This window comes from Bos grunniens, chromosome 22 (genome assembly GCF_055505025.1).
Source record: "Bos grunniens cultivar Pamir isolate PY7600 chromosome 22, Bosgru_T2T1.0, whole genome shotgun sequence".
NCBI classification, from domain to species: Eukaryota; Metazoa; Chordata; class Mammalia; order Artiodactyla; family Bovidae; genus Bos; species Bos grunniens.
In genome coordinates, this window is record NC_141186.1 from 18458355 (window position 1) to 18482744 (window position 24390).

The 24390-nt window shown below is 41.0% G+C and overlaps 1 protein-coding gene across 27 annotated transcripts in view; it reads left to right on the plus strand.

Annotated features, from left to right (window-relative positions):
- Positions 1-24390, plus strand: part of LOC147348186 (uncharacterized) — a 732824-nt gene that overhangs the window by 219194 nt on the left and 489240 nt on the right. For 3 of the 27 annotated variants that reach the window (XR_015151156.1, XR_015151152.1, XM_086366616.1), the window contains one exon: positions 14835-14949. The exons of the other annotated variants lie outside the window; for them this stretch is intronic. Coding sequence is in view for 1 of the 3 variants with exons in the window: in XM_086366616.1 (XP_086222742.1) it covers positions 14835-14850 (16 nt within the window). In the remaining 2 variants the exon portion in view is untranslated. Of the gene's footprint in view, positions 1-14834; positions 14950-24390 lie in introns of those variants that run through there. 27 annotated transcript variants of the gene reach the window in all.

The following is a 24390-nucleotide window of genomic DNA, read 5'->3' on the forward strand; positions in this document are numbered from 1 at the left end:
TCTAACTCTCTCTAGGGAGAGAGTCTACATTGTCCTCAAAAAAAAAAAAAAAAAAGACAAAAACAAGGAGAAAGCTGGAAAAAATAACAGTTGGGGAAAACAATAAACATACTGAAATTTTGGAAAGAAAAGCCAGGGAGTAACCTTTTGTGAACAAAACAGGGGCTTTGAAAAGCTATCCTGTATATAGAGAACACAGAAAAACACCCACCTGCTCAGGGCGGGACACATGCTCAGAAAAGATCTGGGAGAAGACTGTAAGTTTTTACCCCTGGCTTGTCTTTCGGATCACAAGAAGGACCTACTAGAGTTGTAAATGGCCTAAATGTTTAAAGAGTGCCTGGACATAAAGCCAAATTGCAAAGATCTGGAATGTAACATTTTGTTTTAACTTTTTGTTTTTTAATGTTCTTGTTCTATTTCTTTATCTTTACGTATCATAATATCCAAAGTGTCCACTTTAAGTGAAAAATTATGAAGCATGCAAAGAAAAAACTATGACTTATTCAAAAAATAAATTGAAAAGATAGAAAATGTATTCTATGCAAAGAGTCCATGGAACTGAACATCATTCAGCTCCATACAGAAATGAAGTACTGACACATGGTACAACATCAATGAACCTTGAACACGTTATGCTACATGAAAAAGCCAGACTGCAAAGGCTAGATATTGTAGGATCCACTAATATGAAGCATTCAGAATAGGTAAATCCATAGAGCTAGAAACTGGATTAGTGGTTGTTATGGGCTCTGGGGACAGAGAAGGCAATGGCACTCCACTCCAGTACTCTTGCTTGGAAAATCCCATGGATGGAGGAGCCTGGAAGGCTGCAGTCCATGGGGTCGCTAAGAGTCGGACACGACTGAGCGACTTCACTTTCACTTTTCACTTTCATGCATTGGAGAAGGAAATGGCAACCCACTCCAGTGTTCTTGCCTGGAGAATCCCAGGGACGGGGGAGCCTGGTGGGCTGCTGGCTATGGGGTTGCGCAGAGTCGGACACAACTGAAGTGACTTAGGAGCAGCAGCAGCAGCAGCAGCAGCATGGGCTCTGGGGAAAGGATAATGGGGATAGGCAGCTTAATTGGTGGAGTATTTCCATTTAGGATGATGAAACATTCTGGAACTAGATAGTGGTGATGGTTGCTGAACATTGTGAATGTGCTAATGCCACTGAATGGGACCCTTTGAATCACTGGTACATTTTTTGTTATGCATGTTTTAACAAAATAAGAGGAAAAGCAAAATCATGTACAGTCAATGGAGACTGACTCCAAGATAGTGAAAATAGCAGAAAAGGATTTCAAACTAGCTTTTACAACTATGTCCAATGTCTTATAAAAATATGTTAATAATCAGTGAAAAGGTAGTGTTAAAGGCAGATGGTCAGTCAGAAAGCTAGACCCTGTGACGATTTAGTATCGAGGGCTCAGGTAATGAGACATTAAATAATCATAGGACGAGCCTAAGGGGTTTCATCAGGGTGTTACAGAACTCTCTAAAGGAAGGGCTAGAAATGATACTTCCTGTCTCTGCTGCAGTCCACAAAAGGCTTTGTGGTCTGGTCTCAGCCTCTCTTTCAAATTAGTAAATTTAATGCACTAACATCTTTTACTTTAGGCTGCTTGAGAATGAAAATTAGAGTGGGATAGAGTCAAAGAGAATCTTCAGTATCCTCATCTGGGTTTTCAGAGTTGAGGTTACAAAAGCTAGTCCGGTTTCATGGTATTTCTGTCTTTGTCACAGATCTTGCATTAGATTCCGAAACACAGAGAAGGTACGCATATGCTCGGTTTAAAGGAAGTGTGTACTCTTTGTTTTGAAATCAAGTCTTTTCTGTATTTTTTTTTTCACTTTATTTATTTTTTTTTAATTTTTAATTTAATAATTTTAAAACATGTGTTCCCCAAAACATGTGTTCCTTCAAAACAAAGAGTTCAAAAAAGAAAATATATGAATCACAAGTACAAACACAAAACAGTTTTTATCAGTGTTCATGTAAATACCATGTACATTTGTATGAACACCTCATTATTCATCACAGAAATGCAAATTAAAACCATGAGATACAATTTCTCACCCACTAGAATGGCTATATATTCAGACAATGACAAATATCAAGTGTTAGCAGTGAGATGGAGTTCCTACAACTTGTGTACGTTGCTAGTGGGGGGTAAGATGGTACAACCACTTTGGTAAACTGTTTGGGAGTTTACTGTAAAGAATATACCTACTCTGTGTCCAGGAATTCCCCTTTCAAGCATCTACTCAAGAGAAATGAAAATGTATGTACACGAAAAATCATTATAGCAATATTTATGGCAACTTTATTCATAATAATAATACCTGGAAACAAAATGTTGCCAATAGGAGAAAAGATAAACAAATTGTGATTTTTTTTTTGTTTTTAAAAGCACAATAAGAATCAGAAAAACAAGAAATTGATACTCATATTAACACTGATGAATCTCAAAACTATACTGAGCAGGACACAAATGAGTACATACTGTTTGATTCCATTTATAATTCAGTCACTGCAAAGAAGGAAGATTATATTTAAAATTGCTTATTTTACTGTTTCTCTAGCTTCATATGTTTCAAGATTATATCTTTTAAAAAATTTAAGGGTTTACCATGTGCCACTAAATTTCTTGCTCTTCTCTTTCTATTCTTCTACTAAGATTCTCTTAGGGAGATGAAACGCTGAATTAGATCTAGAACCTGAAGATACACTTTCTGACAAGTCCAAAATAGAAAAAAAAAATGATTTGAAACATTTCTCTTACTGTACTTTGTGGACTTTTATAAAATACTGTTTAACAGCTTTGTATATTCTCTTCAAGTCTTTGATCACTTTGTAATAATAGAAAATAAAAATTAAACTGCTTCATAAAAAAAAAAAATAAAGGAAGTGTGTAATTTGAGGCGGAAGAAATCTTAAAGTATCCCCAAGTCCCTTCTTGCTCACTTCAGTCAGTTCAGTTCAGTCACTCAGTCGTGTCCTACTCTTTGTGACCCCATTGACTGATGCACACCAGGCCTCCCTGTCCATCGCCAACTCCCGGAATATACTCAAACGCATGTCCATTGAGTTGGTGATGTCATCCAGCAATCTCATCCTCTGTCGTCCCCTTCTCCTCCTGAGTTCAATCTTTCCCAGCATTGGGGTCTTTTCCAGTGAGTCAGTTCTTTGCATCAGGTGGCCAAAGAATTGGAGTTTCAACTTCAGCATCAGTTCTTCCAATAAATATTCAGGACCTATTTCCTTTAGGATTGACTGGTTGGATCTCCTTGTAGTCTGAGGGACTCTCAAAAGTCTTCTCCAACACCGCAGTTTGAAAGCATTAATTCTTTGGTGCTCAGCTTTCTTTATAGTCCAACTCTCACATCCATACATGACTACTGGAAAAACCATAGCCTTGACTAGACGGGCCTTTGTTGGAAAAGTAATGTCTCTGCTTTTTAATATGCTGTCTAGGTTGGTCATAACTTTTCTTCCAAGGAGCAAGCATCTTTTAACTTCATGGCTGCAGTCACCATCTGCAGTGATTTTGGAGCCCCCCAAAATAAAGTCTGCCACTGTTTCCCCATCTATTTGCCATGAAGTGATGGGACCGGATGCCATAATCTTAGTTTTCTGAATGTTGAGTTTTAAACCGATGTTTTCACTCTCCTCTTCCACTTTCATCAAGAGGCTCTTTAGTTCTTCTTCACTTTCTGCCGTAAGGGTGGTGTCATCTGCATATCTGAGGTTATTGATAATTCTCCTGGTAATCTTGATTCCAGCTTGTGCTTCATCCAGCCCAGCGTTTTTCATGAGGTACTCTGCATATAAGTTAAATAAGCAGAGTGACAATATACATCCTTGATGTACTCCTTTTCCTATTTGGAACCAGTCTGTTGTTCCATGTCCAGTTCTAACTGTTGCTTCTTGACCTGCATACAGATTTCTCAGGAGGCAGGTCAGGTGGTCTGGTATTCCCATTTCTTGAAGAATTTTCCAGAGTTTGTTGTGGTCCAAGCAGTCAAAGGCTTTGACATAGTCATTAAAGCAGAAGTAGATGTTTTTCTGGAACTCCCTTCCTTTTTTGATGATTCAACGGATGTTGGCAATTTGATCTCTGGTTTCTCTGCCTTTTCTAAATCCAGCTTGAACATCTGGAAGTTCACAGTTCATGTACTGTTGCAGCCTGGCTTGGGGAATTTTGAGCATTACTTTGCTAGCGTGTGAGATGAATGCAATTGTGTGATAGTTTGAACATTCTTTGGCATTCCTTTCTTTGGGATTGGAATGAATAGTGACCTTTTCCAGTCCTGTGGCCACTGCTGAGTTTTCCAAATTTGCTGGCATATTGAGTGCAGCACTTTCACAGCATCATCTTTCAGGATTTGAAATAGCTTAACTAGAATTCCATCACCTCCACTAGCTTTGTTCGTAGTGATAAGGCCCACTGGACTTTGCATTCCAGGATGTCTGGCTCTAGGTGTTGCTCAGGCAACTACCAAGTTTTTATCAGGTGTTCTTCAAAAAAATTTGTCCCTGGCTCAAGGTATATTTGTTATTTTGAAATTGAACATTTAGTTTGCACAACTGCTACTTACATTCTTTTATTTTCTGACCAGAGGCCATGTTACACTCTGCCTAGTGATAGAACTTATTGAACAATGAAATGCAGATCTGCAGTTATCAAAGCAAGAATAATACATTTTAAATTTGCACTATTGAATTTTGTAGTAGACTGAAATTAATTGCTCTTAGGCATTAAATCTCTAAATGAGCAAAAGGTTGTTAACTTTGTCTTCAGGATAAAAATAGAAAAATCTGACTCTTTCATACATTGTCCCTCACAAAACAGTAATTTTTCCAATTGATTTCTTTTGTTCCAAAAGATAAAAGACATCTCAAATGAAAATCCAGCCTTTAAAAATTATTGCTTTTTTCATATATAATAATGCATGAAGTTAAAGAATAACTATACCTGATTGTGAATCTTGTTATTTGACAGATGAATATCAGACATAGGACAGTAAATATATAACTAGATACATTTCCTGGAGATTTAGGTTATAGTTTGTGATCTAAAGCTAAAGGCAAAGGAGAAAAGGAAAGATATACCCATTTGAATGCAGAGTTCCAAAGAATAGCAAGGAGAGATAAGAAATCCTTCCTCAGTGATCAATGCAAAGAAATAGAGGAAAACAATAGAATGGGAAAGACTAGAGATCTCTGCAAGAAAATTAGAGATACCAAGGGAACATTTCATGCAAACATGAGCACAATAAAGGACAGAAATTATACTGTATAGACCTAACAGAAGCAGAAGATATTAAGAAGAGGTGGCAAGAATAAACAAAAGAACTATACAAAAAAGATCTTCATGACCCAGATAACCACGATGGTGTGATCACTCATCTAGAGCCAAACATACTGGAATGTAAAGTCGAGTGGGCCTTAGGAAGCATCACTACAAACAAAGCTAGTGCAGGTGAGCTATTTCAAATCCTAAAAGATGATACTATGAAAGTGCTGCACTCACTATACCAGCAAATTTAAAATACTCAGCAGTGGCCACAGGACTGGAAAAGGTCACTATTCATTCCAATCCCAAAGAAAGGAATGCCAAAGAATGTTCAAACTATCACACAATTGCATTCATCTCACACGCTAGCAAAGTAATGCTCAAAATTCCCCAAGCCAGGATGCAACAGTACATGAACTGTGAATTTCCAGATGTTCAAGTTGGATTTAGAAAAGGCAGAGGAACCAGAGATCAAATTGCCAACATTTGCTGGATCATCGGAAAAAAAAGAGAGTTCCAGAAAAACATCTGCTTCTGCTTTATTGACTATGTCAAAGCCTTTGACTGTGTGGACCACAACAAACTCTGGAAAATTATTCAAAAGATGGAATACCAGACCACCTGACCTGCCTCCTGAGAAATCTGTATGCAGGTCAAGAAGCAACAGTTAGAACTGCACATGGAATAGCAGACTGATTCCAAATAGGGAAAGGAGTACGTCAAGGCTGTATATTGTCACCCTGCTTATTTAACTTCTATGCAGAGTACATCATGAGAAACGCTGGGCTGGATGAAGCACAAGCTGGAATCAAGATTACCAGGAGAATTATCAGTAACCTCAGCTATGCAGATGACACCACCCTTATGGCAGAAAGCAAAGAAGAACTAAAGAGCCTCTTGATGAAAGTGAAAGAGGAGAGTGAAAACGTCAGTTTAAAACTCAACATTCAGAAAACTAAGATTATGGCATCCGGTCCCATCACTTCATGGCAAATAGATGGGGAAACAGTGGCAGACTTTATTTTGGGGGGCTCCAAAATCACTGCAGATGGTGACTGCAGCCATGAAGTTAAAAGATGCTTGCTCCTTGGAAGAAAAGTTGTGACCAACTAGACAGCATATTAAACAGCAGAGACATTACTTTACCAAGAAAGGTCTGTCTAGTGAAAGGTATGGTTTTTTTCAGTGGTCATGTATGGATGTGAGAGTTGGACTATAAAGAAAGCTGAGCGCTGAAAAATTGATGCTTTTAAACTGTGGTGTTGGAGAAGACTCTTGAGAGTCCCTTGGACTGCAAGGAGATCCAACCAGTCAATCCTAAAGGAAATCAGTCCTGAATATTCACTGGAATGACTGATGCTGAAGCTGAAACTCCAATACTTGGGCCACCTGATGTGAAAAACTGACTCATTGGAAAAGACCCTGATGCTGGGAAAGATTGAAGGCAGGGGGAGAAGGGGTCAACAGAGGATAGGCTGGTTCAATGGCATCACTGACACAATCGACATGAATTTGAGTAGGCCCTGGGAATTGGTGATGGACAGGGAAGCCTGGCATGCTGCCGTTCATGGGGTCACAAAGAGTTGGACCTAACTGAGTGACTGAACTGATTGACTTGTGATCTACAGTATTTTATAGCTAATCACTAGGGGAAGATCATTGTGCTCAAGTGGTGACATGTAATTCCTCTTTTTAAACTTTAAAAGTAATACAAAAGAATGTGTTTTAAGAATATGTCTGTTGCAAACAGAATTTTAACTGGAAAAATTAACAAACACACTTATACTTCAACATCCTGCTTTCTGACTTCTTTCAAGCATTATACAAGGAGCCACATAGTCAGGATAGTTTGTGTTTAGCACACTATAGAATCTGTAAGAGAATGCCTCTGGTTACTTAGTAATGCTCTTACTGTTTTTATTTTCTTCCATTTCCTTAATGTTAACAGCATACCACCATTTCTTATCGTAGGAGTGGTAAATTGTATTCTTCACAATTATTTGTTTGTGCTCCATTTTTTACTCACTTCCATACAGCCCTAGTATATTGACATTAACCCATTGAAAGTAAGTTTGGCCTTCTGATCTTCTTTAGCCCAAGGAACGGATCTGAACAGAGGCTTTAAGTGATTGGGCTTTGTATCTCTTTTTCTTGTTCCTTAGTGAGATCAATGTGTTCCAGAACTTGACTTTCCTTTCAGGCTGGAGTCTATTATGACAAGTAGAGCTAAGCCTAGCACAGCCACAGTTGAAGCCTTCTTGTAACATGAGCAAAAATGTGTATTTTTGTAAGTTACTGAGACACTGGGACATGTTAGTTGGCAAAACTATCAAACTTTGCTTCCCTTTGTCTCGTTCTCTTCATGGTAAATACATTGTCCATCAAAAGTAATATGATGGGCAGACTTGCACAGAAATTTGAGTTTCTTGACAGCAAGATAGGGAACCTTCCTAGACACTTTGCTATCCTCAATCACATGATAGTAAAGTAATGCTCAAAATTCTTCAAGCCAGGCTTCAGCAATATGTGAATCGTGAACTTCCAGATGTTCAAGCTGGTTTTAGAAAAGGCAGAGGAACCAGAGATCAGATTGCCAACATCTGTGGATCATGGAAAAAGCAAGAGAGCTCCAGAAAAACATCTGTTTCTGCTTTATTGACTATGCCAAAGCCTTTGACTGTGTATCACAATAAACTGTGGAAAAGTCTGAAAGAGATGGGAATACCAGACCACCTGACCTGCCTCTTGAGAAATCTGTATGCAGGTCAGGAAGCAACAGTTAGAACTGGACATGGAACAACAGACTGGTTCCAAATAGGAAAAGGAGTACATCAAGGCTGTATATTGTCACCCTGCTTATTTAACTTATATGCAGAGTACATCATGAGAAACGCTGGGCTGGAAGAAACACAAGCTGGAATCAAGATTGCTGGGAGAAATGTCAATAACCTCAGATATGCAGATGACACCACCCTTATGGCAGAAAGTGAAGAGGAACTAAAAAGCCTCTTGATGAAAGTGAAAGAGGAGAGTGAAAAAGTTGGCTTAAAGCTCAACATTCAGAAAATGAAGATCATGGCATCCAGTCCCATCACTTCATGGGAAATAGATGGGGAAACAGTGGAAACAGTGCCAGACTTTATTTTTTTGGGCTCCCAAATCACTGCAGATGGTGACTGCAGCCATGAAATTAAAAGATGCTTACTCCTTGGAAGGAAAGTTATGACCACCCTAGATAGCATATTCAAAAGCAGAGACATTACTTTTCCAACAAAGGTTCATCTAGTCAAGGCTATTGTTTTTCCTGTGGTCATGTATGGATGTAAGAGTTGGACTGTGAAGAAGGCTGAGCACCAAAGAATGGATGCTTTTGAACTGTGGTGTTGGAGAAGACTCTTGAGAGTCCCTTGGACTGCAAGGAGATCCAACCAGTCCATTCTGAAGGAGATCAGCCCTGGGTGTTCTTTGGAAGGAATGATGCTAAAGCTGAAACTCCAGTACTCTGGCCACCTCATGTGAAGAGTTGACTCATTGGAAAAGACTCTGATGCTGGGAGGGATTGGGGGCAGGAGGAGAAGGGGACGACAGAGGATGAGATGGCTGGATGGCATCACTGACTCGATGGACGTGAGTCTGAGTGAACTCCGGGAGTTGGTGATGGACAGGAAGGTCTGGTGCTGCGATTCATGGGGTCACAAAGAGTCGGACACGACTGAGCAACTGAACTGAGACACAATTTTATTTAACGAATGATTACTTATCTTGATCGGCACATTCAATCTTTGTGGACCAAAAGATGACCTTTTAAACTCTCAAGTGGTTCTTCCCAACCTGTCACCCTCAGGTCTCTTGAGTTTATTCTCTACAGTCTCAAATTAACCTCTACAAAAAAGGGAAAGAAATTGTTATAAAGAAAAAATACTATTAAACATAATGGTTGCATATGTAGATTTAGTCCTTGCTGCTTGCTGCTAAGTCGCTTCAGTCGTGTCCGACTCTGTGCGACCCCATAGACGGCAGCCCACCAGGCTCCCCCGTCCCTGCTATTCTCCAGGCAAGAACACTGGAGTGAGTTGCCATTTCCTTCTCCAATGCATGAAAGTGAAAAGTGAAAGGGAAGTCGCTCAGTCGTGTCTGACTCTTAGTGACCCCATGGACGGCAGCCCACCAGGCTCCTCTGTCCATGAGATTTTCCAGGCAAGAGTACTGGAGTGGGGTGCCATTGCCTTCTCTGAGATTTAGTCCTTACTATGTGCTAAAGGCTGCGCTAAGCAGTTTAATATACTTTATTATTTAAATCTCACAAGCAGACCAATAAGTAAATTCAAGTAGTAGTTCTCTGAACAGAGGAGATTGATTTCTCCAGTTAGACTCCATACTACACTGTAACTCACCTGTAACTTATCTCAGATTTATCTCAAGAAGTATAAACAACTTTCAAAGTCTGCAGCTGCTAAGTGGCTAACTTTAGGATTTTGAGCCCAGATACTCTGATCACAGGATTTTGTTCTTATGCCCTTTGAGATTATTTTTTGATTTTTAAACAGAATAGTGTTTTCCTTTGCTTTGGCTAGATCTTTGGTATAATCTTCTAAGTTCTGGCAGAGTTACAGTGTGGTATGGAGCCTAACTTGAGTCTGAGGCAAAGGGAATAATCAATAAACACTAATCCTGCCTTTATTTTAAAATTTGATATATGTTTTTATCATTTTGACATTATTTTTTATTTTTAAAAAATTATTACTGAATTTATAAAAGGATTTTTAAAGGCTTTTGTATTCCCCTGATCCAGTTAATTAACACACTGATCATTTCACATATTTATCTTTTATTTTAAAGGCAGAGAACATTTAAGTTCTACTCTCTTAGCACATTTCAGTACCTAACACAGTGTTAACAATTACAGTCACCATGTTTTACATTAGATCCTTAGATCTTATTTAGTTTATATTGAAAAGTTTGTTATTTTACCATCGTCTCCCTATTTCTCCCAATTCCTGGCAACCATTCAACTACTTTTCTATCCTTTGTTTCCATGAATTTTTTCCCTCTGGTTCCATGTCTAATTTATCTCAGAAAGTATTTGTCTTTCTCTGTCTTACTGTTGTTCGGCCTCTAAGTCATGTCCGACTCTGTGACGTCATGGACTGCAGCATGCTGGGCTTCCCTGTCCTTCACTTTCTCCCAGAGTTTTTCAAACTCTTGTCTGTTGACTCGGTGATACCATCCAACCATCTCATCCTCTGTCAACCCTCATTCTCCTGCCTTCAATCTTTCCCAGCATCAGGGTCTTTCCCAGTGAGTTGGCTCTTTGCATTAGGTGCCCAAAGTGTTGAAGCTTCAGATTAAGCATCAATCCTTCCATTAAATATTCAGGACTGATTTCCTTTAGGATTGACTGGTTGGATCTCCTTCCTATCCAAGGGACTCTCAAGAGTCTTCTCCAACACCACAATTCAAAAGCATCAGTTCTTTAGCGCTCAGCCTTCTGGATGGTTCAGCTGTCATATTCGTACATGACTGCTGGAAAAAGCGTAGCTTTGACTATATGGACCTTTATTGGCAAAGTAATATCTCTGCTTTTTAATACACTGTCTAGGTTTGTCGTATCTTTTCTTCCCAGGAGCAAGCATCTTTTAATTTCGTGGCTGCAGTCTAGTTTCTCTGTCTAGTTTATTTAACTTGGCATAATGCCCTCTAGATCCATCTTTATTATCACAAATGGCAAGATTTCTTTCTTTATCCTGGCTGAATACTGTATATTCCATAGTATATGTGTGTATATACTGCATATTCATATGTGTAGAATTATATATTCACTAAAAGACACAGGTTGTTTCCACATATTGATGATTATGAACAGAGCTGTTGTGAACTTGGGAGTACAGGTCTCTCATTATATCCTGTTTTCATTTCCTTTGGATACATACTGAGAATTTGTGTTTTGAATTTTCTGTGTAAGCTCCTTATTGTTTTCCATAGTGGTTGTACCAATTTGCGTTCTCCAGTTACAGAGTTTTTTCGGTAACCCTCCTTAGACTTTGCGCCTGAAGCAAGTGTCACACTCCCCTGCTCTTGGCCTAGTCCTAGGCCTGAAGAATGGCTTCTACCAGCTCCTGAGTTTTTTTCACAGTAGTTCCACCAGGTAGGGTTGTCCTTGGCTTGACATTGCCACCATGCGCATTCCTGAACAATCACCACTGTATTTAAGAGCAGTACAGGCCTTGCCTGGGCTCCGGAGCTGCGAGTGGGATGTCCCTTCCCACTGCTGAGAGCAGACCCTGGGAAAGGGCACCTTACTGACAGGGCTGCCCAGAAGCAGAGCCTGAAATGGGGATTTGTATTCAGTTGATTTGGAAGAGAGGGCAGAAGTTGTGCTCAGGAGGAGAAGGATGGGGAAGAGGAGAATTGCTAAATTAAAGGGTGGTTTCGGGTTAATACTGCCTTGAGTGTGTGACCTCACTCTGTGATATCCAGAAGCCCACCTTTTGTGCCCTCTGGTCACTGGCTGAGGCCTGGTCATGGGGGAGGGAGGCACTCTGTCCTTAGTGAATGGAGCAGCTGTGAATTACTATCAGCCAACAGTCAGACCTGGTTGCACGGACCAGCAAAGGGTCTGGCCAGGGCTCTACCACTGTCTAGTACAAGGTGGTCCTAAGAGGTATGATTCCCAGACAGAAAGGGAAGTGGATGTCTTCAAGGCGTGTCCTCTTCTCTGCTTAGCCCCTCAGCAAAGGAAATAGAATTAACTGTCCCTTAATGACAACTGTGTGCTAAGTCACTCAGTCATATCTGACTTTGCAACACAGTGGACTGTGGCCCACCATGTTCCTCCATCCATGGGATTCTCCAGGCAAGAATACTGGAGTGGGTTGCCCTACCTTCATCCAGGGGATCTTCCCCACCCAGGGATCAAACCCTCATGCTTTGTGTCTCTGGCATTGGCAGGTGGGTTCCTTACCACTAGCACTACCTGGGAAGCCCCTATTTCAGTGAAAAAAAATTTTTTTTCCACTCCACAAACACATGCACATGCACACACATTCATATATCCTTATATGGAATATTGAAAAGCAGAAGCAGCTCTCTGATCTGCCTTCTTGCTGCCTGGTTGGAAGTAAAAGCTTTCAGTGAAGAGTCACGGACAAGTTCTCCTGGGCCTGCTCCCCTGCAACCCCCCTGAGTCCAGGACATCAGTGAATCATGCTGACAGTACGTGTGCAAGCCTGGGAATGGGTTGACATGGTAGCAATATGATGAGCAAAATGGACTTCCTCCATGAAAATTCCATTAGGGTAAGTGTCAAGGCATTAAGAAGTTCCATATACTGGGGAAACTGCGCTGGTGGAGTGAGCTGCAGTCAGGAGAGGAGAGGAAACTGGCTGTCAGCTGCATGCTGGGCCAAGCAGCCTGCATACAGCTCTTCTGTCAGCAGGGGGAGAGCCCTGTCACCCTTTCATTAGCAGTAACTGAATGCCTACAGAGGCGGTAATTACAAACACCAGCCGGGCCTCCTAGGCTCATCTGTCTTTATCATCTCTGTAAGGGTATTGATCTTTACCAGGGTCCTCCTTTCCTTTGGAAAGAGATGGGGAAATTGGATTAATAAGGCCTGACATGTATTGTGTAACACACGCCTGCTGGGAAGACACAGCGGAAGTACTGAGAAGTGGCTTGACTTCCTGGGGTGTCCAGGCTGCTAACACACTTGGATGCTGCCTTTGCAGGGGCTTATGCTCAAGTTCTCTATTACCCTAGCATCCTTGCTTTTGCAGGAGACAACACAACTCCACAGATACAAAGCAAACTCAGTAGCTCCCCTCCAAAGTCAACTTTATGCTGGGACCATCAAAACAAAGTAAATAAAAGAAAGAAAGCAATGATGACTGGGGAACCAACTAATTATTCTGAAAACTGGTATGTAAAGGGAAAGAATCAAGCATGTAGCTTGTTTGGTTGTATGAACCATGTCTGAATAACCAAAGAGTTGGTGAGGGAAGTTTCTCTTTATAGACGCCGTCCAGCTAATCAATGAAAAAGAAGTGGTTCTCAAATACCAGCGTGCATCAGAGTTCCCTGGAGGGCTCATTAAAACACTGATGCTGGACCACATCCTGAAATTTCCAGTTCAGAGGTCTGGTATAGGGCTGGAGAGTTGCTTTCTAAGAAATTTCCAGGTGATGCTGCTACTGCTGGTCCTGGGACCACACTTTGAGGATCACTGGATCAGAGCATCACTGGTTTGCAAACTTCATGAAGTAGCAGAGGCAGGCCGTGATCATCAGTGATTGAATATCACATGATAAGATTCAGCTAAGCAGTATACACCTCCCAATTGTTGTTCAGTTGCTTAGTTGTTTCCGACTCTTTGTGACCCAGTGAACTGCAGCACACCAGGCTTCCCTGTCCCTTACCATCTCCCAGAGTTTGCTCAAACTCATGTCCGTTGAGTGACGATGCCATTTAACCATCTCATCCTCTATCATTGCCTTCTCCTTCCACCTTCAATCTTTCCCAGCATCAGGGTCTTTTCCATTGAGTCAGCTCTTTGTATCAGGTGGCCAAAGTATTGGCACTTCAGCATCAGTCCTTCCAATGAATATTCAGGATTGATTCCTTTTAGGATTGGTTCATTGGATCTCCTTGCAGTCCAAGAGACTCTCAGTCTTCCACAGCACCACAGTTCAAAAGCATCAATTCTTCGATGCTCAGCCTTCTTTGTGGTCCAGCTCTCAGATCTATACCTGACTACTGGAAAAACTATAGCTTTGACTAGACTGACCTTTGTCAGCAAAGTAATGTCTCTGCTTTTTAATATGCTATCTAGATTGGTCATAGCTTTTCCTCCAAGGAGCAAGCGTGTTTTAGTTTCATGGCTGTAGCTACCATCCATAGTGATTTTGGAGTCCAAGAAAATAAAGTCTGTCACTGTTACCATAGCTTCCCCATCTATTTGCCATGAAGTGATTCCTCCCAATGGAAATAGGCAAAAACCACCTGTGAGTACTCTCAAAATGTTGATCCTGAATCATTCAAGCCAGATCTAATGACCAGCTTATAAAATATACAGAGGACAGAGACACAAAAATTTAACATCACCATAAGGATGCAAACAGCAAAACCCCTGCTATTGGAAACTCTTCAAGGCAAGTCATTTATCACCAAGGGGAAAAGAGGAGAAGAAGAGGAATGTGTGGATTCTAGGAGAATTAAGAGACCCATGATTCTGGTGGACTCTTTTAGATGCTGATTTGTTACAACAAACTGTGGAAAAGAAAGCTGTGAGACAAGCAGAGAAACTTGAAGGCTCACTAGTTATTTGATGACATCAGAAATGATCACCATCCTCACTCTCCACATGCCTAGATTCCTTCTCAACACTGAATTCTCAGCTCCAATGTCATCTTTTCAAAGAGATTTTCACTGACTATCTTTCCTAGGTAGCTCCTCTTCCTTCTAGCATCCTCTTAGTTTACTGCATTGAATTGACCACTCCTAATTGTCTTTTTTTTTGTCTACCTCTCCTTTTAGGCTGAAAATTCCATGAGGCCCACGTTGCTCCTAGCTGTCATCTCCCTAGTGCACTCATGGCTAGGAGTACACAGTATTTATTTTCTGAATGATCAATAAATCTTAGAAAATTCTAGTGTTTCTGATTTCTTTCCCCATCTCTGCTTTTAATTTTTATCTGAAATTCACAGTGCCCTGTAAATTGGGAAATAACATTTTCCCATTTTTGCTTGGCGATGTCAAGCATGAGTGATTTCCCCAAGATGACAAATTGTTCTGAACCAGCAGTGCTGGGAGAAAACCCAGTCTTTCTGATTCAAAATCTGGTGACCTTTCTGTTCCAACAAGTTTTCATTCAGAAGTGTCTGAACATCTAAAAATAGTCATTTTAATAGTTAAGTTTATACTTGATGAAGTTGGTGGGAGAGAGGGAGCTCTGTTTCAGGATATGTTCCCTGTTCATAGAGGCAAGGATAGCAAGCACCTGAGATGTTGCTCGTTTGGGTCCGAGTAGTAGTATCGTGGGTGGCAAGTTAGTATCTTCCAATGTATCTGACTGAGCTTTGTTCTCCCAGCTGGAGGTGACCTTATCAGTTGCCTGACTCTCCTGGGGAGTGGATTTTGCAGCTCATTTTTGCCAGCATGTTAACACATTTAGGATTCCCCGTCTGTGTGTATATTTCTACTTTTGTCTTTTTATCGTTTTCTTTCTTTCTCCATCTCTTTTTCCTCTAAATGTCTCTGTCTCCATCACTGTCTTTCTATCTCTCTTTCCCCATCTCTATTCCTTTATTTTGGTCTCTCTCTCTCTCTCTTTCACTCTCTATCTCAAGTTCCATCTCTCTACTCTTAACCTGATGCCTCTTCCCACCTTCTACAACATTGCTTTCTGTTCCCCTTCATGAAAAACCTCACTAAATAAAAGAATTGGCCCCAAGTGTTTGCTTTCCATTTCACCTCCTATTCTTTCCTCCATCCACCCTGATTTGGTTTATCTGCCTTCCATTCTGCTCTAATTGTCTTTCTGGACATTTTCCATATTTCCAGATCTGATGGAAATGTTATGTTACCTGCCCTCAGAAGCACTGGGCACGGACTGTTCCTTCTTCGTTGAATGATGCTCTTGCTGTGTTAGGGTCACTTAACTGCCACAAGAAGCAATCACAAAGTCTCAGTGGCTTAACGCAATCAAATTTTATTTCTTGCTTATTACAGTATCATTGTTACAATAAAGGGGCAATGAACAGGGAGGATCATGTGGGCGATTTTCACAGGCCTGGCTTAGAGTAACATGCGTGTATCACTTCCACCCACTTTCCCTTTGCTGTCCGCTATTCCCTTGGTCTCTCTTGGAAGTGAAAGGGTGCTAAGAAATGTCATCCCTGGCTGGCAACCTACTTCCTTGAAATAACCCTACTCTTTGGAGAGTTGAGTATGAGTGTATGGAGGGCAACTGGCCCATTTTGCCCATAGGTGGAGAGACAGGCAGGTACCAGGTCATGTATGTGTGGCCCAAGTCTGCAAAGCAGTGCTCAGCATGCTTTCTGCCCAAATGTTCTTTGGTCAGTGGAGGTCAGTTTTCCCAGGTCACCATCCTTTTTCTCTAGTGTGAGTCTTAGCTTCTTACAAAGACCCACCCCAAAGATAAAGATTTTATGGGGCCCCCCAGGTCACTTTTGTACCTAGATTTTCTCTAGAAAATGGACTGTTTAATCCAAAATACCCTCTCATAGCTCCCAGTGAAAGCTAAATAGTCCTGATACAGAGGAACTGGGTTTCTCCGTGGGAGGCACATACTTAATAATTTAATATTTAATGTGTTCCCTGTGGGTTTTGGGCCCTAGTCTATTCTCTGGGGTCATTCAGTTCATAGAAGCAGCATCATTACTCAGGCCCACACCACAATTTTGCAATTCTTTCTATATCCCATTAGGGAAAAAAAAAACCATATATTAAGAGTACAGCATGTGTACACTGTTACTGCCTTTATTCCACATGGATGCTTAAGGCTCTTTATTTTAATATGCCCACAAAAATCACAAGAGCTCTCAACATGTTCCTCTTTTGTCTAGAGGAAGTTTTATTATACTGTAAGTCTCCTAATGGTGTCCCCATTTTATCACAGAGGCTGGCCCAGAGTCAAAAACATTCTGGGGTTTCCATGGGGAATTAAGCACAGGACATTCTAGCCAGGCTGTCCATTTGTACAAAGAGCCCTCCAGCCGGGGTGGCAGGGTAGAGAGGGTCAAAGTCTGCTTCACTGTGACCCCTCAGCCCTCAGAGAGCTCTCTACAGGCCGTCCAAGTCTCCTTTCTTATGAACATACTTTATTCTGTAAGACTGAATTGGTAGGGAATGCCAGCAACCTAAGATCTGTGTCTGTTCCTGATGACTGACATGCCTGAAGCATCCACTGCCTCTTAAAATTGCTGAAAAGGTATTAGCCCAAGTCATTTATAACCATTTCACTGTAATACCTGAGAAATTGTAGACACAAAGTATAGGTAGCTGAGATTGGGGTTTATCTCTGGTCACAATCACTTTGACGCAGAATAATTTATTTGAACAAATACTCATTGGAAACTTAATATTCTGTGCCCAGTCGTAGGCAATTAGGGATATGAAACAATAAAATTACAATGGATGCTCTGATCCCCCGTCAGGACTTGAGGGCTTAACTGCCAGCTGTTATGAGTGCTCTTGGCTGACAGCTGTCAACTGTCCAGCCCCTCCAGGAGCTGACTCAGCTAGAAAGGGCTGCCTCACCCAAGGCCACTTCCCCTTCCCGTGGCAGCCCGTACGTAGTGACTGGTCTGAAGGTTTCACCCTGATGGGCCATCTCAGCTTCAGAGCTTCCCTCAGGGTTGGCTGTAGCCCTGCTGAGACTTCATTGCAATCCAGCTGTTTTCTTTGCCCAGTTCTGCTTTCTCCCTCTTGCTTCTTCAGGGGATGTTCCAAAGAGCCCTTATCAGTCATCTTCCTGCATGTTGATGTCTGTGTCAGGGTTTGCTTCCCGGGGAACCCAACTGAAATAATGGGATGTTGATGTACCTTCTGTTTTGAGGAGCTCACAATCGAGCCATAGAAATAGATGTGCAAGTAACAGTGATTTGTTTTGTAAGTGGTGTGCTCCAATTGGAATGGGAGCCATTGCTATGAGAGCCTTGAGTAAGAAGAGACAGAAAACGTTTCCCCTCTTATCCTTCCTTTTCATCAAAAGAAGCAAGCAGGGGCCCTGCCCTAAATAGGAGCAAGGATGCAGGGTCATTATCACCTGGCATGGTCAAGATGTGGTAGGATGTCCAAGGGATATTTATTCTTATTTCTCTTTCATAGCTTTGTCCTCTTTACTCTTGATTAACACCTGGATTTTCATTCCAAGTGGTGGATGGGGCTTTCCACAGCTCCCAGGTAGACATTACATATTCTGCAGTGGGTCTAAAAGGCCAACTCCCAAGTAATGGGCCTTGGAAGATCAATAACCCAAGTTTTTCCCAGACTTGCTAAAGTAGGTTTAACATATATAATGTGGAAAAAAAAAAAAAAAAGAGGCTCAAAGAAAGAAGAGAGACTCATCGAAAGAGAAGCTAGATTACATCATTCAACCATTAATTAACATGATGGTTTGGACTTCAGAAAATCAATGGGGCTTTCTCACTTATAGGAAAGTATAAATTTAATATTTTACATGCACATATTTATCTTCTCGTTCTCTTTCAGCATGCAGTTTCTTTGGTGGGTGCCTGTAATTGGACACATCTTTAAAGTTGAAATATGAAATTTTTTTACTAGAAAATGAATAACTATATTTGGAATAAGATTTTAAAAGACCTTAAAAGTTAAAAAACTTGGCAGTAAGTAGTATTTTGGTTTAAAAAGCCGTGTGTATGTGGAGGGGTATAAAGGGGGATGGACACATTTTTACATGGATATAGTTAAGGTTTAAATTTGTTCTTTTGAATTTCCCTGTTGAGTTGTTTATTTCAACAGGAGTTCACTGGGCAGTGAAGTATTGTACTAGGTGCTTTGAAAGGACCCCCCAAAAGTATTCATCTGTGCTTGTAATGTAATTGAAGCTATGTAATGCTCAGTTAGCTGTAACTGTATTACCTTCTTCATTGTTAACGTGTACAGACAATTCTGTTAGCATCACAAGTTACTTGTAAACAGCATTTGTTAAAGTTGCCAGCAACAGGGACACCTTGCAATTTTCCTTCTCTCCCCGTATGCTGTTCAGGGTTTGATAGTTATCGTAAGGGTCTGCATATCATCACTGATTAATTTTCCCTTTGTTCCTCCTTCTGCCTAACTTTATCATTCCAAAGCTTAATATGCATTAAAAAATTCTAATCAGAATTCAATAAGTCAGGCTTAGTTTTAGGAAATACAAACTCTTCTAGCTTTGTCTGGCAGAACTTTGGGGAAGCAGGTTTTAATAGCCCCACTGGAGGGCACAGAGGATCAAATTCAGTGTTGGGCCAGGAGGTTTAACCACCAGGACCACAGTGGCAGAAACACAAGTAAATGGAAGGGCAGGAGAGGACACCAGCAAGAGTTCGTTGTTTTAGCGAGGGGCGGGGATTCTTCGCAGCATTTCGCGTAGGAGAGCATAGGAGCAGTCATGGTGTGTGTATGCACGTCTTCATCCTCACTTGTGTCCCACTCTTTTGCGACCCCATGGACTGTAGCCTGCCAGGCTCCTCTGCCCATGGAATTCTCCAGACAAGAATTCTTACTCCAGGGGCTCTTCCCCACCCAGGGATTGAACCCACGTCTTCTGCATTGGTGGACTGGTTCTTTAACTACTGAGATACCTGGGAGATGGTGTGTGAGGGAAGTAATGAAAGGGAACAGTACTAACGCATATTTTTTTCTGGTATTTAAGAAATGCAGGTAAAGATCTTAACATTTTTGTAAAATTATGCTTTGGTTGGTAAACAGTTTTGAAAACCTTCTTATTACTCTGAAGTAGCCACATGGATTATGGGTTTGATATGGTTACAATAATTGACTACAAATTTTCATCCTTAAGGATTTTTATGTCTGCTCCTTAATATTACCCTTATTCTTTTAAATAGATGGTTCATGTTTATGTGAATTTTCATATCACACAGGGTGACTTGAATACGGGGCTTCTCAGAGGGCTCAGTGGTAAAAAAAAAAAAAAATCCCCCTGGCAAGCAAAAGACACGGGTTTGATCCCTGGTCAGGAAGAGCCCCTGGAGAAGGAAGTGGGAACCCACGCCAGTATCCTTGCCTGGGAAATCCCATGGACAGAGGAACCTGGCAGGCCACAGTCCATGGCATTGCAAAAGAGTTGGACATGACTTAGGGACTAAACAACAACAAAATCTGAACACATGGCATCTGAGGCAAAGGAATTGGAGGAAATCAACTGTAAAAGCAGCATCATTGGGGAAGTTTCTCCTCCCTGAATTCTGTGTGATGTCATCTCATTCATTTCAAACTCAGCTATGTTATTTTCAGCTCTATATTCCAGGCATTATGGTGAATGCTGGGGAGAACATGATGAAGACAACTGTGAGTATTCACAGCAGCTACCTGTTTAATGGAGGGACTAATAAAACTTATATTTACACAGTTGTTAGAACAGAACAGCTTGCTGCCATAGACCAGGCTTGCATCTGTTACAGTAAGTAAGACAGACATGGTTTCTGCCTTCATGAATCTTATAGTTTGGTGAGAGAGCCCACTGACCAGGTGATCACCACTAAGTGTGTTATGTGCTGCCAAAGAGTACGTGTAGGTGTAATGAGAGCACACGAGAGGGCAATAAGCTTTTAAGGTCCTGGGTGGATCAAGGCTTCCCAGAAGAATTGACATATATGGTGAGACCGGAGTAACGAGTAAAATTAATTCAGGAAAAGAGGGATGGACAGGCTATAGTTGGGTATTAAATGGAGGACATGATAGTTACTAAGTTCCTGACCAGTGTTGGCCGTAAGGAATGGTAGCTCTTACGGACTGACCTCTTCTGGTCCGCTCCTGTGGCAGGGACTGGGAGTCCTTCCGTGTATGTGTTTTCCTCCTTCTCTGTTATTATACTAGAACCCTAAAGTGTTAGATCAGCATATGGCCATTAGGAATAAAAGCGACATTTCCCACCCTCTATTATAGACAGAAATGATCATGTTGCTTGGTAGTAGCCAATGTAATGTAGTGTGTGCTGTGACTTCAAATTCTAGAATAATTCCATGGAGTTTATGTGCTTCTCCTTCACCTCATTTTTTTCCCTCCTATGTTGATTAGAGCTGGAAGAACCATTTTGGCCATACGTGTATTTATGAAGGATGACTGAGTTACAAGAGGGAAGAAATCTTGCTTCTTGATGCTGTAGTAACAGAGCAGCCGTATCCATCCTGAACTTGCCACTTTTACATTGGAGAGGGAAAAAAAAACTACTAACATTTTTAAAGTTCTTGTTGTTTTAGGTGTTCTATCATAGCCCAAAATAAACATAAAAAATTCACCTTTTGTAGATATGTCCACCTCCAATTGACTTCTGAAAAAGCAATAATTAAATTTAATTACAGTTAAAATATTTTGACCCTTATTTATAAGCCGGTTTGATTCATTTCATAATATTACCAAGTCAAAGCTTATCCCGTTTACTGCCTACAGGTAAGGAATAGCAGTTTTATTTGGAAAACCAGCAGGTCAAGAAGATGGTGGACTAGTGTCCCAAAGAACCATTTTCCCTGTTAGAATCCAAGCTTTTATGCTAAAGGCGAGGGTGTGTGTGTGGTTGTTGCACTCTTGGTGCTGGACTCCTTTGTTCTTGCAGCTGTCCGTGTAGGTCTGATCACAGTGTTCTTGTAAACCTCCAACAAGGCAAATGTTACTCTCTGCTCTGCAACTTTAAAATCTCTGTATGAATGGTAAAGTGTTGTGCTTTAAATGTCAGAGCCTTGAGAATGGGCTATCCTGTATATTTCAGACTATAGACAACATTCTTTTACAGAGGTGCAGAGCCTGCAAGACTAAACACAGGCAAAACAGAGCATCAGGGCTAGAACTAAAGGAGAGATCCAATGTGGAGTCAGGTTTGTTCTCCTGTGTCACAGCGATGCACTAAGATGTCTTTCTAGGTGAAGCTTTGAGCTGTTGTGAGCAGAGATACAGTTCTGGGGCCTTTTCTCTTAGAATAAATTAGATTTTGTTTCAGATCCTCCCCCAGTTGAACATACATATTCAGTGCATTTTGACCTCCGTTGTCTTATATGCTCATATTCTGATTATAGTCTGTGGTTCATTCACATCTCCTTGGTCTTTACCAAATGCCCAGTTTCGGATTCATGATCCCAGCCAGGACCACCGTATCGCCTTAAGTATTCACGTTCTTTTTGCTCCTGTTGGCTGTGACGGTTTTTCAGACTTTTCTCGTCTTTGATGACCTTGACAATTTTGAGGCAGGTTGGTCAATAATTTTGAAGAATGCCCCTCAGTTGGGATTTTTCTGATATTTTTTCTCATGATTAGATTGAGGTTTTGGGATTTGGGGAGGTAGACCAAAAAGATAAAGTGCCATTTTCATCACATCATGTCCAGTATAAGTACTGCCAACATTTATTACTGCTGATGTTGACCTTGCTCATGGCTGAGGTAGCGTCTGGCTTCAGCCCTGTAAAGTTACTCCTGTTTTCCCCATTTACATCCTGTTCTCACTGAACACGTGAAGGCGTGGTCAGTGAAACCTCACCCCTTTGAGTGTAGCATGTTTCTGTCAGTTATTCAGAATTCTGTACAGAGTTGTGCTTCTCCTCCCCGTGTGCTATTTACGTGTGTTTTCAGCCATTGATTTCTGTCCGTATGGACTCGTGGATATTTATTTTATACTTTGAGTCCTAATCGATTGGTACTCAATTTTATGGTTCACATAGTTTCATCAGGAGCTCTTTCAGTTGATTCCAGGATTCCTTTTTTCTTTCCATCATCAATGTAGCTGTTTTTTTTTTTAAACATTTCCTTACATTCATTATGATTTTTTTTTTTTTTTGCTTAAGATGTTGCTACAGGCTCAACTTTTATTTTCTGCCCCAGTCCTAAAATTAGCCATTTCTCCAATGAGCCATGGTTCCTTTCCTAGGAAAATGGTGTGGGAAACCGTGATCTGGATGCCAGGGCTGCTCTTACTTCTGAGTGTTGTCACATACAGTCCCTGTCAGCTCACAGAGCAAGGATTTATGTGTTTATGCCAACCTGTGTATATACATGTATCTGTTAATACTTCTCTGTGTAAATATATCTTTATTAATATCAATTCATACTGATGCCTCCAACACTAATTCATTACTGCATGGATCATTCTAGCCTTCTCCCCACATTTCTCTGCAAACTCCTACTCCAAGAGTGAGACACCTACTCCCACCACCTGTCGTTCTCTCACTTAATTGTTTAATTCCACTGTACATGTATAGCAGTATCAGAACCGCTAACCTGTACTTGGGGGAGGGAAGTTTATCAGTGCAAGCACAGGGCTTTTATGCAATTTGCTTTGCCTTAAATCTTTGGTTCAGTTCAGTCGCTCAGTCGTGTCTGACTCTTTGCGACCCCATGAATTGCAGCACGCCAGGCCTCCCTGTCTATCACCAACTCCTGGAGTTCACTCAAACTCATGTCCATCGAGAGGGCTCCACTCGTTTTCAAAGTTAGATTAGCACCTTTCTCCTCTGCCCTAGGTTGTTTCATACTAAGTGATTTCTTTTTTTAATTGCACACTTTAAGGTTTACTCTTTGAGGTGTCTCGTTTCTTGGTTCTGAAGAATGCATAGTGTCACGTGCCCGCCATTATAGTATTTTACACAATAGTCTCACTATCTTAAAGGACCCCCGTGCTTTATCTATTCAACCCTTCTTCATACCTTCTGGACCCCTGGCAACCAACAGATCCTTTTTACAGTTGTTTTGGTTTTACCTTTTCCAAAATGTCATGTCATTCTAATCATAGAGTATGGAGCACTTTCACAGTGGCTACTTTTAATTAAAAGACCCTGATGCTGGAAAAGATTGATGACAGGAGAAGGGGATGACAGAGGATGAGATGGTTGGATGGCATCATCGACTCGATGGACATGGGTTTGGGTGGACTCCAGGGGTTGGTGATGGACAGGGAGGCCTGGTGTGCTGTGGTTCATGGGGTTGCAAAGAGTTGGACACGACTGAGTGACTGAACTGAACTGACTTAATACTCATCTATATCTTTCTGTGGCGTGAGAGTTCCTTTTTTTTTTTTTTTTTTTTTTTACTGTTGACTGCTATTCTGTTCTATGGATAAACCACAGTTTATCAATTTTCCTGTTGAGGGGCCTGATGACTGCTTTCTTTTGTTGGTGATTATGCATAAAAATGCGATGAATATTCAAAGCATAAAGTTTTCCACTCAGTTGGGTAAGTACTAGGTGCACAGTTGCTGGATCATATGGTTAGAGTATGTTTGTTTTTGTAAGAAATTGCTAAACAATCTTCCAAGCACTATACCATTTTGCCACTAGGATGAATGAGAGTGCCTGTTGCTCTACATCCTTGCCAACAGTCAGTATTGCCAGGTTTAAAAAAG